The sequence below is a fragment of the Moschus berezovskii genome, chromosome 14, assembly GCF_049115385.1.
Source record: "Moschus berezovskii isolate FMDL1 chromosome 14, NW_MosBer_1.0, whole genome shotgun sequence".
In the NCBI taxonomy this organism is placed as follows: domain Eukaryota; kingdom Metazoa; phylum Chordata; class Mammalia; order Artiodactyla; family Moschidae; genus Moschus; species Moschus berezovskii.
In genome coordinates this window covers 54,904,034-54,917,915 of record NC_142473.1, presented here as the reverse complement: position 1 = coordinate 54,917,915, position 13,882 = coordinate 54,904,034, and the positions used below count along the sequence as shown (strand labels likewise).

The window sequence follows — 13,882 nt, the reverse complement described above, 5'->3', positions numbered from 1 at the left end:
AAACACACTTAGGCCTTAGTCTCTCCTACAGTCTAAGCCGATTTTGATGAGCAGGAGTGACTTTCTCTGTAGTGACTCCACGTTTGGAAGCTGTGATACCTGGGAAAGCCTTAGGTTGAGGCAAAGGCCTGAGTGCTAGCCCCAACTCTGTCAGTAAAGCTTTGTCCCCGTGGGGGTATAAGGGGACAGTTCTCAGGTGCATGACTGTGAGAGCACCTACCTGCAGGCTGATGACTCAACCTCTCCCTTTCTGAGCCTTAGATAAGGAAGTTATTCCTCTTGCTTTGCATCCGACTACTGCAGAATCTGTGGCTGGGCCCCAGGACAAGACTGGGGCCCCTCCAAGGGAGCCCATAGCTTTGTTAGGGAAATTGGGGGGTGGGGGGACCACAATGAAGTCTATTGTCCCCTGTCCCCTCTTGCAGGAAACAAAAGGCTCCCAGTCTCTGGGGAGCCCTAGCCCATGCTTGGTCCCTGCCCAACCCCCAATGCCCAGCACACAGGGAGGAGCCAGGGCCATTGGAGACAGGAGGTTTTATTGATGCTGATGGGGGTAGGAGGGGCCCCCAGGAGCCCGGAGGGAGTGGGGGTGGGGCTGAATCAGTCAGCAGATGCTAAGGCTTGGGCACATGAGGGTAGGTTAGGGCACATTCATCTTAGGATTCTGTGGCTCCTTCTCTGGGGCAGGGAGAGCGCATCATGAGGGCGGAGCAATCGAAGAGCAGCGAGGGAGAGGTTAGGGATGGCAGAGCGCTCCTAACCTGAGAGAAGGCACCACAATAGGCAGCAACATCTGGTCAGTAGGGGGAAGTGGGGAGGGGGCACCTGGTTGGCTTCTTGGGGAGGGGCCCGTCCTCGGCCTGGGTGAGCTCTCAAGAATACCTGGTCTTCCCAAGCAGAGTGGGGCAGGGCCCAATGCCCCTCTCCCTGTGGGCCTCCTTCAGGAGAAAAAGGCACTCAGGGAGCCCCATTGGCAAGGGGTGCCAGAATTAGTCCTTAAGGCACAGCTGGGGGCAGACAAGGCGCCAAGGCACAAAGGCACAACTGGTTGTGGGGGGGGCAGGGGCAGCCTCCAAGCTGAGTGCCAGGGTCACAAGAGGACACAGGACCGCCCACGCTTGACAGGCGTGGGGTTGAGCACAGCCCGGACAGCCTCAGCAAACACTTCCTTGACGCCGTCCTGCTGCAGGGCCGAGCACTCGAGGTAGCGCACGGCGTGGATCTGCTTGGCCAGTGCCTGGCCCTGCTGCGGCGTGATGGGCGCCTGGCCCTGCTCCTTCAGGCGCCGCAGGGTGTCAGGCTGGGCTCTCAGGTCCTTCTTGGTGCCCACCAGAAGGATGGGCACATCAGGGCAGTGGTGGCACACCTCTGGATGCCACTTGTGCCGCACATTCTCATAGGAGGGTGGGCTGGCAATGGAGAAACAGATGACAAACACGTTGGTCTGAGGGTAGGAGAGTGTGCGGAGGCGGTCGTACTCCTCCTGGCCCGCTGTGTCCCACAGGTTCAGGTTCACCGTGCGTCCGTCCACTGCACTCTGGGCGCTGTAATTGTCGAACACTGTGGGGATGTACTCCTTGGGGAAGGCGTTGGTTGTGTAGCAGATGAGCAGGCATGTCTTGCCCACGGCTCCATCGCCCACCACCACACACTTGATGCTCTGCATCGTGGGTGCAGCTGGAGGCTGTGCCTCCTTCCTGTTCTGGGCCCCTCTGGATGCAGTGACCTATGGACAGACGAGAGGGATACTCTCGGTTAGGGAGTCCTGGGAAGAAAGGATGGGGGCATACAGAGGGGAACCAGCTCCAGTTCTCTTAACCTGACACCATCCTGCAATCCCATCAAGAGAGACCACAGACAGACAGACACAAAATGGGAGACAGGTCCTGAGACCAAGCAAGGATGCTCAAGAATAAGGAGGCTGGCACTAATGTGCAATATATTATGTGAAGCTAAGTTCTGATGCCAGACTGACTAAGGTCAAAATCTGGTTCTGTTATCTCCTAGCTTTATGACATATTACTTAACCTCTCTATGTCTCATTTTCCTAATCTGTAAAATGGGGATGAAATAATACCTACTTCATTGGGTTGTTGTGAGGATTATATACATTAACACATGTAAAGCATTTAGTACAGGGTCTGGTCATAATAAGCATTCAATAAGTATTAGCTACTTTTATTTTTTCTCCAGGAAGTTCTGACACAAAAGGACGGTGCACACGTGTAAGGATCTACTAGACCCTCTATCAGGTATGCACCCCTCCCACTGAGTAGACTGGAGAGGGCTTCTGGCACCGGTCACTCTGAGATGCAGCCACAGGTGGAGCCTCCCATCTCAGGGCCCACCAGCCCTAGAGCACTGACGCTTCAGTTCCAAATATGACATCTTGGCTACTGACTGCAAACCGAAATGTGTAATGACAAACCTGTTGAGTAAGGGCCACAATTCTCTAGGCAGCTGCCCTATCTCAAACTAGGGTGCCCTGGGAATGGTGAAAAGGAGGGAGAGCTTACCCCATCATTCTTGGAAGCATGGGAAACCCTATCTGGCCACACAGAGCCAGGCTGGCGACTCGGTGCAGGGGAACACTGGAGATAGAGCCAAGGCTGGGATTTGGTCTGGAATCTGGGTGTGCAATGATGAGCGAGGCAGAGGCTGGGGGTCCCAGACATCTGCATCTTCTCTCAAGGGGGGCTAAAGCCCAGTCAAGAGGGATGAACAGAAGAATAGGACAAAAATTTGATTTTCCCCTTAATCTTCTATCCTTTTCCTGAGACCATGGCCTGTGCCTCTGAAGAATCTGAGGGGCTTCTGGACTTTTGGGCACTGAACACAGTGTTATTAAGTACTATCACTGAGAAGACATGCTGGTATCAGACTGGTCAGGGATTCTAATCGCAGATCCAACAACTAGTCAAATATGATTCTCAGGCAACATATTTAAGTTTCCTAAGCCTCAAATTTTCTCATCTGTAAGATGGGGACAGAGCTGGTGAGAGTATAAAATAAGCTAACATGTAGAGCGTGTTTGGCATGAGGCGTGGCACACAGGAAGTGGCAAATAAGTCAGCTGCTGTAATTATCTGTGGGGTAAGTTTGAGAGGAGTCCCCGTTCCAACCATCACCTGGTCACCTCTGCAGCTCACAGGGCCTTGAGGTGAGGAACTGCTCTTCCGAATTCTGGAACAGAACAGAGCTTCCGGAAACCCTGTGATTATTTATACTGCTGTGGCAAGGGTAGTCCTCTAATTGACTACTTCCTCTCAGCCACGGGGGACTTTTTCTGGCTAGTATGTGACTTCCTTTCCCTGCAGCTCTCTCACAACCAGGTCCCTGCTCCCTGGGAGGGGACAGCTCTGTGTATGACAGTATGACACACCCAGTTCTCTCAGCCATCTCCTGCTCCACCCAAGCGCTATCATCCCTGGCCCATCTTCTCCATTTCACTTCATACACAGCAAAACCGGACCCTGGTCTGCCAACCCTTATCCTCCAACCTGTCTCCTCAACTATTGGTCCCAAAGCCTCAAAAATTAAATTTGGAGGGGGCAGGGGGACTCCACCACTGGAAAGTAGAAAAGGAATTCTGGTGGTGTGGAACCTGAATAGAATCCAGGGCTTGGTCCCTCCCAGCTCCCCCTCCCAGGCCCCAGCTTCCCCTGGGACCAGCTGGGAGGGAAGTGAGTTCATTCTATGAGGCTGCCTCTCTGGCTTACAGTAAAAATATTTCCATCTTATTTGCATGAATAAATGTGTGTTCAACCTCAGGAGAGTGGATAGAGGGCCTCAAGGGTAAGGGTCCAGAAAGAAGACAAGGACCCTCTACGGCACTTGAGAATTTGGACTGGAAGTCAAGAGAACTCAGCCAAGTCCGAGCCCCAGGGCTGCTCTGCTGCCAACTCACTGCAACCAAGCAAGAGGCACTTACCCTCTCTGGGCCTCAATTTCCCAATCTGTGAAATGGAGAGAAAAAAGCCTGTGCAGGGATACTAAGTGGATGAGATGAGACATTAGGGAGCCTGGGGGCAGGGGACAAGATGATGGAGATAGGAAAGGCCCCTGGGAGCACAGGGTGGGGGTGGGAAGGTTGAGTCAGTCAGCAAATGCCTAAGACCTTGGAACCTGAGCCCAAGTCAGGGCACTCTCATGTTCTCAGGATTCTGTGGCTTCTTCCTCGGGGGAGAAGAGACAGCATCTTGGGGAGGGGGGTGTTGGTGCCATTCCTCGTGTCCACTGGAAGGTTGAGGAGAACCCAGCATCTCGAAGAGCAGGTGCTCTCTAGGCCTGTAAATCTTTAGCTGCACACAAAGCAGGGGAGTGGGCATGGCTGTGTGACCAGGAACTCCTCCCCTCGAGCCCAGCACTGGGCTGGCCCAGGCAGGAAGGCAAGCAGGGGACTCTGGCCGACAGTCACAAGGCCTGAGAGACCAGAAGTACAGCTGGCTCCAGGCAGCTTTCTAGGGAGGGGTTATCAACCAGCAATCAGTAAATCAGCCCTCAAAGGAGCGAGGAGGGAGCAGGAAGCTTCCGGGCTGCTGAGGGAACAGGGACTGACACCGGAAAAGGATCACGAGGGAGGTAGTGTCCAGAAACAGGCAGGGCAGAGGCAGTATAACATAGGGCCAAGGGCACCAGATCCCTGACTGACCTCCTGGGATCACCTGCTGACTCTACCCCTTGATTAAAAGCCCTCTACGGTACAACCCTTTACAGATCACATGGTATTACATTTTTTCAACCTTCTAACAACTCATTGGTACTATTCATACTTACAGATGAGGAAATAAACCCAGAGCAGTTAAAATAACTCAATATCACACAGCTAGTCAGCACAGGACCCAACATAGACCCCCCCCCTTTTTTTAAACACAGACCCCAATTTTGCAATCCAAAGCCCTGTGTTTTCCTCAGTGTGTCACAGAGCCTCCAAGTGACCCTTACCAGCTGACTTTGTGACCTTAAGCCAATAACTCACTTCCCTTCCTGGAACCTCAGTTTCTTCATTTGTATGACAGGCATGATAAAACTCACCCTCCCTGTCTCAAAGGGCAGCAGTAAGGATTCCAAGCACAGGGATGAACATGCTTTATAAACTTGGAAGTGGGCTGCACAGAGAAGGTGGCAAAGACAAAGCCTTTCATACCAAGAGGCTGGAATCACTGAGTACACAGGTGCTTGAGAGGTGGCGGCAGCTCAATTCTCCCCATTCAGGGATAGTTCAGACCCTTATCCCCTCTCCCAGGGCAACTCTTTTCTCTGACACCTATGGCCTGAACTGGGTCAAATAAGTTCCCATAGCTCATTTAAGGAGGGTGCATGCTCAAAAGGTAGGATCCAGCCTATAACATGCAAGATAAAGGAACAGTTAATGCTGTAGGAGGCCAGACAAGGACAATGGCCTGCCTAGGGTTGGGGGATCACTGTAACTTATTCACTAGGTCACTTAAAAAAAAAAAAAAGAACTTTTGTTTAGTATGTAAATAAATGTTTGCAGATGAGTATAGTCTTAGCCATATTATAATGACTTGTTCTGGCTTTCTATTCCCGGCTTAATTCAGATCATGCCTGGTCCCTCATCTTGGCTTTCAGAGTTCTTCATAATCTGGCAAAGGTTTTGGAGTCAGATAAAGAATCCGCTTGCAACGCAAGAGACACAGGAGACTTGGGTTCGGCCCCTGGGTCAAGATCCCCTGGAGAAGTTAATGGCAACTGCTCCAGTATTCTTGCCTGGAGAATTACTTGGATAGAGGGGCTGGGCAGGCTGCAGTCCAAGGGGTCACAAAGAGTTGGACACAACTGAGTGACTGAGCACTTTACACATTCCACAGAGCTGGGTTTACATCCTAGTTCTGCCATGATGAGCTAGGGAATAGTATCAACCTTATAAGGCTGTTATATGGATGAAGTGCGTTGATACACAATGTGTATGTACTAAGCAGGTACTCTGAAGTGGGAGTTCCCTGCTCCAGAGGGGTCTTCACTGTCCTATGTAAACAGTCCAGGATCATTCTGGCCTCTGAACTTTTCCTATTGTTCTTCTCTCTGCTGCCACTCCTTCTCCCCTCTCAAATCTTCCTGACTCAAGGCCTAGCTTAAGTCTCATGGTCCCATGAGGCTACTGAATTCTCCTTTCTTTGAACTTCCACAGTATGGCCACCCTTGTAACCCTTCTTTGGCTGAGTCACTCTCCTGCTGCAGTAGTCACATACAAGTTCCTTAGCTTGTGGATGCCCTCCTGACCAATACTGAAGCTTGACCTCCTCAACTCCCCCACCAAAAAGCTAAGTACAGGCTTCTGATCTGCTTGCTTCTGTTTCAGTTACTGAGATCTGCATAAACAGGTCAGAAGCCCAGAACTGGACTGACACCTCCATAGTCCAGACTGCAGTGCTGAATCTTACTGGACAGGGGTGACAGCCAAAAGCTTTGACTGGGATAGGCAAGAATCTTTCCTCCCAGTACCAGTTTGACCTGGCTCCTGCAGGGAGCCACAGTCCAAGGGGCTCAGTCTATCAGAGCATAGTCCCCAGAGCCTAGCCTGTATCCAGTGGGGCCTGGTCTTGGGGTGTGGCCCAGGCAGGCCCAGAATGGGGGAGGGAAAGGAAGTAGCGTATTGCCAGATTGCCAGAACTCTGTGGCAGTTGTAGCAGGGGAAGTGTCCCAACTGGGAGTGGGGGAGGGGAGGAATAGGCCCTAAGAGCCGGGGGAGTATGAAGGCAGTGGGAACTTACTGGAGCCTTCTAATCTGCCTCCCTGACACGGGAGATCCCCTCCTGCAGTCCTCCCTGAAACTCATCCTAACTATAATTCATCACTCGGGGTATTCTGATCCTAGGCTGTGGCCACATCACTCAGATCCTCTCCATAAGCAGCCTCCACGTTCTCTTCCGTAAAACACATCAAGTAGCCATATTCACTGTCCTGGTGGGAATCCAGCATTTCTCCCCCATTTCCGCCCTCAGTCCACCACTCAGCAACTCAGAAGACTCCAACTGCCTCAAAGGATCCCCTAATTTGTCCTCCAGAGCCAAGCACCACTGCCACCTCCTCCAGGGAAGTTTCTTTGTAAACCACCCAAGTCACAAATGACTTATCCCATCCAAACTCTGGGTCCTGATTTTCTCACAGGTGCATTCTATCTCAGTCACGTGGAAGCTTATCTGAATCTCTTGTCACTAGACAGGGAGGACCTAGAGGGTAAGGTCCTGGCCATGTCTTCCTGGGCACGCAGTGGCTGTCAGTAAATAGCTGAATGAACTCAATCTGTCCTTCATGTCTTTGCACATAGGAGTTCCTCTTCCTGGAATTCTGCTCCCCTTCCACTGTCACCCCACTCCACAGCCTCTTAGTCCTTCAGGGCCTGGTTCCATTCCCCAGCTTCTCAAGGACACCATCCCTTCTTCTGCCCCACCTCCCCCAGTACTGTTATTTAGGTTCATTGTGCTGAACTAACGCGAGCTTCATGAGGAGGGAAGTCTGTCCTGCCTACTTCTACAAGCCCAGCAGAGAGCTGAGCAAAAGCTGCAGACTGACACACACCTCCTCTCTCATCAATTCAGACTTTGATTCTGGGAAGAAGGAAGAGCCTCCAGGCCCAGGAGACACCAAACAAGGGTAACTAACTTCCTCCCCTTGAGGAGTATGCTTTAGGGTAACTGAGGGAGTGCCCTGCCCCTCAGCTGGAAGAGTGAGAGGGGTTGGAGCAGGCATAGCTCTAGTCCAGTGGAGATGAGGAAGATGGGTAGGAAAAGTGGTACTGATGAGGCTAAGGGCTGGGAATATCTGAAACCCAGGGCTGGTCAAAGATGAGGTCAGGGTCACGGTCATGGTCAGTGTTAGAAACAGCTTCAGAAGTTCTGCCAGTCTGTCTGTTTGTTTGAAGGGGGGAGTAGGAGAGGGATGGTACGAAGAGGCTCAAAGGGGCTGCAGCTGGGCTAGCAGGAGGAAGCTGGGGGAGACATGAGGTCAGCATGGGGCTGGGACCAAGCCAAGGGCTGAGTCTTGCTTTTTCTTCCCCTTCTCCCATCAGCAGGGACAGAACCCGAGACAGCCTAGTTCCCAGCCTTTAAAAAAAAAAAAAAAATTCACGCTGGAGAATTCTCCACCTCTTGCCATTCTCCACCCTTTAGCCCCCGTGGAGGATCCTGCACACTGCACACAGAGTAGGAGATGGACGGAGTTGAATCTACCCACTAGGGATCGGGGAGGAGGAGGGTACAAGACAGCTATAGCTGGGAGGGCTGTGGGAGGCTGGGACCCTTTCACTCAGTCCCAGCTCCTCCCCTTCTCCTCCTGGTGCCTGAGCACCTGGGGTGCTCCACACACAGCCAGCCCCAGGGCCAGTGCAGCAGGCTGGGGGAGCTAAGGAGGCTGTCCCCCTCCCCCACCAGGCAGCACAGAGGAAGGCTGAACATTTGCTTCCTCCTCCTTCCTCCTCCCCACTAACAGCAGCTCAGCAGTCCTGGGGCCCCACGGAAGGCCCGTGAAGTGGCACTTCCTTTGCCTCTGCTCATTTCACACGATGCTGTACAGAAGTGCCATCCTCCCAATCCTGCCTCCCCACCTGAAAATACCCACAGAGACCCAGGGCTGCCCAATCACTTCAACACCGCCCCAGACCTGAGGGGGTTTCCACAAGGGAAAAAAACATCAGGGAGGAAACTCCGGCATCTAGTTTCCACTGTTAGTGGGGCAGAGCTGGAGTCGGGCATCGGGTACTCCCCCATGTTGCTGTCCCCTGGCAAAGCCCCTGACTCTCTGGCCTCTTCTCTTGTGCTTTGGGGAAAGGGGCCACACACCCAGACAGCTACTTAGACCTGTTCAAGGTGGGGTCCAGAGTCGGGGGCACTGCTCTGAGGAGCCTCTTGAGGGAAGGAGAGTCAGAGCTATCAGTATTCCGTATGTTCTTTGGAGCTATTGATAGGCAACTCCTTACTTCTGAAGCTGAGCCACAAAAGAGAAAGCTGATGAGAGTTATACACAGGATTGCGAGCAAATCCAGGACAAGGACCTGGGTCTCCTGACCTCCAGCCTGGGAATGGGCCGATGGCTCTGACCTCATTCAGGATGACCCTACCATGGTTTATCCCTTCAGGAAATGGGTCAAAGGAGCCAGGTCGACATCTGAGCCTGTTTTGCTTCCAGGCCCTCATGCCTAGCCAGTGCTGGGACATCCGTGATTAAGAACTGACATTACTGGACCAGCTGAGGAGAGCCTTCTCTAGGCTTGAGCTCTGGGGGAGATGCCCTACCCCCATGACATGAGGACAAAAGAGGAAGCTGGACCCTGGACAGGAAAACCAATCTGTTCTGACGAGGCAGCCCAGGCTTTATCTTTGGTTTCCCTCTTCACGGAACCCTATGAGCCTCACTGTATATACACAGTGTATACTCACAGGTATACACTGTGTATGCAGGAGGGGTCTTTAGTCTGGGGCCCCATCTTCTTTTCAGCTGCTCAGCTACCTGCATTCTAGTATCTTCCCAACTGTCCCACTACAGCCACAACCTCTCAAATCTTCCTGCTCATGAACCCCTAAAAACTTACACCAGTCACTTCAGCTGCCATAACATCTTGCCAGAAACAACTCTCCGTACCCTAGACTCTCAACCAGGATCTTGGCCTGAGTCACTTCTCTTCATGTCAAGACCCTGACCATAGTTTTTTTAGCCAAGACCTCAATGGCAGCCTCCTATAGCAGGTACATATTCCTCACCCCCACCCTCTGCAAAATATTTCCCCACTTAGATTCCTCCCACCTTGGTTATATTTTTCCGGTGGTGACTTTCATGTAATTAGTTCAAACTTCAGTGGGGCCAGGTCTTGTCTGGGAGAACCCCTGTTTCATCCATCCTATCTTTACTCTTATAATCCTGTTGGTTGCTCAGTTATCTAAGTACTGGTTTGATACGTGGGAAGTCAGGACTCCTGGGCGGTTTTTTAACTGAGCCCTGATGCTGGGAAATTCCTTGCATATATGTCCTCCCCTGAGCTGGGATTTTTATGTAGGTCCCTGGGACTTCCTGCTGGGGCCAAACCTCTATACCTCCCAGAATGTCAGTAGGACAGACAGGAGTGCGGAGGAAGAAACAATCATGGGAACAAGACAATTGTGAGAAGGGAAGGAGACATAATGGGGTACAGGAATGGTCCTTAAACCTAGCTGTGCTTGGGAATCCCACAAAAGTAGCACTTGCTCTCCTCTACTTCTCTTCTTCTAGTGGAGAGAAATGATTAAGAGTAGACCTGAGAAGGCAGAGGGAAGCAGGATCTCTCAGCATGCATCCCAAAGGCTTGAGAAAGGAGCTCTAGAATGGGGACAGCAAGGCTTACAAACAGCCAGGCTGGATTTCAGTTAGACTCCGAAGAAATTCCCGAAAGAGAGGGAATAGGCTCTTAGGTGAGAGGGGGAGTATTAAGAATGCCTGAGGAAGAGGGTTAAGCAGAACTCTAGAGAGCTTCCTGGTCACCAAGGCCTTGATGCAGCCTAGGGCACATGGGAATCTGGCCTGGGCAGGCCCTGGAAGCAGCAGGAAAGAGCAGGCAGACACCTTTGCCTCATACCCCTCTTTTTTTCCTCAACTGGAACTAAGACATTTAAGATTGGAGTTAAACCAGCCATAGTCTTCCCTCTTGAACCCTGCACTTTCCTTCCATCACACCTAGCTGACCCGGTCCCCTTCTCCCCACCAGGCAGTGCTGGAACCAGTGAGCAGTGGAGTCAGGGACCTTTAGGCTGTCCCCCAGGCTCCAGGCCTGGGCTTTTGACCAAGCACCTAAGGGTCTGGTGCTTGGCCTCTATTTCCCATGGCCTCTCTCACCAGCCCTATTCAATACTGTGTCACTCTACCCTGATACTCCGAATGCTATAGACTGCTTCCTCCTACCTAACCACAACCTCACCCACTGCAGGTTCCCTTCATTCTGCTGGCTGAGGGCAGTTATTTTGTCTCCAAAAGATAAAGATTTGTACGTGCAGACACTCGCACACAAATACACATCGACAGAGGTTTTCCAAACCCTTCATCACTTTTATCAAGGGGAGGCTGCAGCCCGCCTCTCTAAACTAGGGTGGTCTGAAAGGTTCCCCAAAGCTGGAGATTTGTTACTGAAAGGGAAGGAGAAGACAGGGATCCATCAAAGTGAGGGCAGACAGAAGAATCAAGAGAGTGGATATGTGTGCAGGAGCCAGAAGCTGGGCAAGGAAGGGAGCAGGGAGGCCACAGGGAGAGGACAAGGATGGACAGAGAAGCAGGGCAGGGGAGAGGTTAGGGGCCAGGCGTGACTGTGTGTTTGGGGAAAAAGCAACTGAAGAGGATGAGAAAAGACGGTGAGAGAGGGTTCGAGGGTAGAGTCTGAAGAAGGAATAGAGGAAGACAGAATGAGAACCTGTAGAATTCAGGGACTAACAACGGCGGGGAGGGAAGACTAGGAGCTGGCTCCTCATCGTTTTCCAAGGCTAGAGTCTTTGTGGCCTTCCAGAAGCCCTATTCTCTCCATCTCCTAAAGACAGTCCTGCTCTCAGTGAGGCCCTCTCGCTAAGGAAGATCAGCACCTCCGAGTAACAAACAGACCTTCCACTTCTGTAACAGGGGAAGACCTGGTTCCTTTCCTTCCTCCGTCTACCCCGCCAAAGAGCAGTGCCAGGCATCGGCCAGCTAGGCACAGCCGATGTTTGCTCACTACAATAATTGTTTCTCCATTCCAGGGATGGAGAGGTTATACTTCACACAGAAACACACAGAGAGAAGCACTGGGGTCGGCCGGGGCTCCCCCACCCTCCTGAGCACAGAGGACCCTTGGGCTGCAGTCTGGACCCGCCTCGATCTTACAGGGAAGGAGCTCCTTCTCCGCAGCCCAGGGCTTCAGAGGCAATAGACAGCCTCTCTACCTCACAAGTGTCACAACTGCCAAAACAGTTCTCTAGCCCAGGGGCCCCTTCCCCTCAACACACTTCAGAACAGCCCTCCCGCAACTCCTGGGGGCACCCCATCTCTGAGTCCCATCTCCCTGCTCTGAGCTCTTCCCCTCAGAGACTTTTCTCTCGGAACGGGAGCCCCTCCGACCTCGGGAGTCCCTGGCGGCTCCCGGGGGCCGGTGCCGCCGCCATCGGTACAGGAACCCCCACCCTCCCGGAGCCGTCGCCGGCTCGCAGTGGCCCGTGCCCGTCCCCGCCCCGCCCGGCCGGCCGCGCCCGCCCAACTTGGAGCGAGCCGAGCACCTCCCGCCGCGGCCTCCCGAAGCCACACTTCCCGGGCCTGCGCTCGCGTCCAGTCCCGGGCCGGCCGGGCCCCCTTTCCCCGGACCCTCAGCCCGCCGGCCGGTGCCGGGCCTCACCTGGTGCCCTCCCCGCGGCGGGGGAGCTGGGGGCGGCGGCAGCGGCGCGGGGCTCGAGAAGGAAGTGAGAGCGGGAGGCCGGAGGAAGTGGGGGGGGCGGGCCGCCGGCGGGGCGGGGCGCGGAGCGGGCGGGGCCGGGGCGGGGCCCGACCAGGAAGTCCGCGGGCCGGCGCCCCCCGCCCCGGGCGGCCCCCGGCCGGTCGGGCCGGCCGGGTGCTGGGCTCCCTCGCCCCAGCCCCTTCTGAGGCCCTTAGGTCAGGGCGCCCAAGGTCAGTCCTCCCAGTCTCCTTGCCACCCTCACCCCAGCAGAGGCCCTAGCCTGGGCGCTTGGGTTTTGTCCCCTTCTCACCGTATCTCGCCCCCACCCACCCCTGCGCGAAGATGCTGAGAACGGGCGCCCCCAGGCCTGGTGCCTTCAGTCAAGCCTGGGATCAAGCGATGGCCCAGGCTGGGATGTGGCCAGAATGGGTCCGGCTGGGACAGTCCCCACCCCTGCCCCGAGCCCCGGGGGAGCGCGGGGTGGCGGTGATTCAGCAGTGGGAAGGCCCCAGACCCCTGGGAAGGGTGCGGAGACTGGGGGAAGGGGAGCTGGCGTCAGCACCCGGGGAAAGACAAGATCAGCAGAGGCGCAGGCGGAGCCGCGGGCCCCAAAAACAGGATGTCGTGTCGTCGTTCCGCACCCGGCGGCTCCGCGCGCCTGGGCTCCGGGGAAGAGGCGGAGCGAGGCCAGGACGTGGGGCTCCCCTCGCCCCCTCTTCTCGCTGGGGCGCGCAATTGCTTGGGACAGAAGGGCCGCACCCAGTCCTGAATCCTGCCGGGCCCCTGGGGACGAGCGGGTGGGCGGACTCGTGGGCGCCCTCTGGTGCTTCTGCTCCTCCTAGGCCTTGCGCGTGGAGCTCAGACTTGAGAAAATATTCTTCGTCCAACACAAACTTTCTGAGTGCCTACCACGTGGAGGGCTGCGTGCTAGGTGCTGTGGAGGGAAACAGAGACGTTAAGGAAAGGCTCCTTGTCTCCAAGAGGCTTTCCAGAGAAAGAGGAAGAACAACTCCTAGAATAAACTGTTCAACTTTTCTGAGCCTCCATTCTATCTTTGGCAATATAGAATAACATCCCCTTCATCCTGTAGTTGTGAAGATGCGAATGGATGTAAAAGGCCTGCTGCCAGTGGCAGGCTCACAGTAAACACTCAACAAATGCTTTTTTTCCTCTTTTAAAAAATCATGTTAATGTAAGAATGAGTTCCCAAAACACAACGTGCCTGCCCACATCTTTGGGTCTTTGTGCATTGTATTCCTTCCGCCTAACTTCTGTATTGACTGTCAGGCAAAACAGACTGAGCCTTTCACAATCTGTCCTTAATGGACCACTGCCTCCAAAAAGACACAGACACAGACACACACACACACACACGCCACCTCTGCCTTGCACTTGGTAGTCTCTCCCAGTGCTGTCTAGTCGAAATGTGAGCCACATATGTAACTTAAAATTTTCTAGTGCTGACATTTTTATAAAAAGTAAAAAGAAGAAATTTCCTGGGGG

General features: G+C 53.8%; 1 protein-coding gene across 1 annotated transcript; it reads right to left on the bottom strand.

Moving 5' to 3' along the window:
• Positions 1–517: 517 nt before the first annotated feature.
• Positions 518–12,481, bottom strand: RHOG (ras homolog family member G). The gene is made up of 2 exons (XM_055423552.2): positions 12,341–12,481; positions 518–1,726 (listed from the first exon to the last, which is right to left on the bottom strand). Exon 2 carries the CDS (start codon positions 1,664–1,666, stop codon positions 1,091–1,093), a length of 576 nt encoding a protein of 191 aa, XP_055279527.1. The 5' UTR covers positions 1,667–1,726; positions 12,341–12,481; the 3' UTR covers positions 518–1,090.
• Between the last annotated feature and the right edge of the window lie 1,401 nt (positions 12,482–13,882).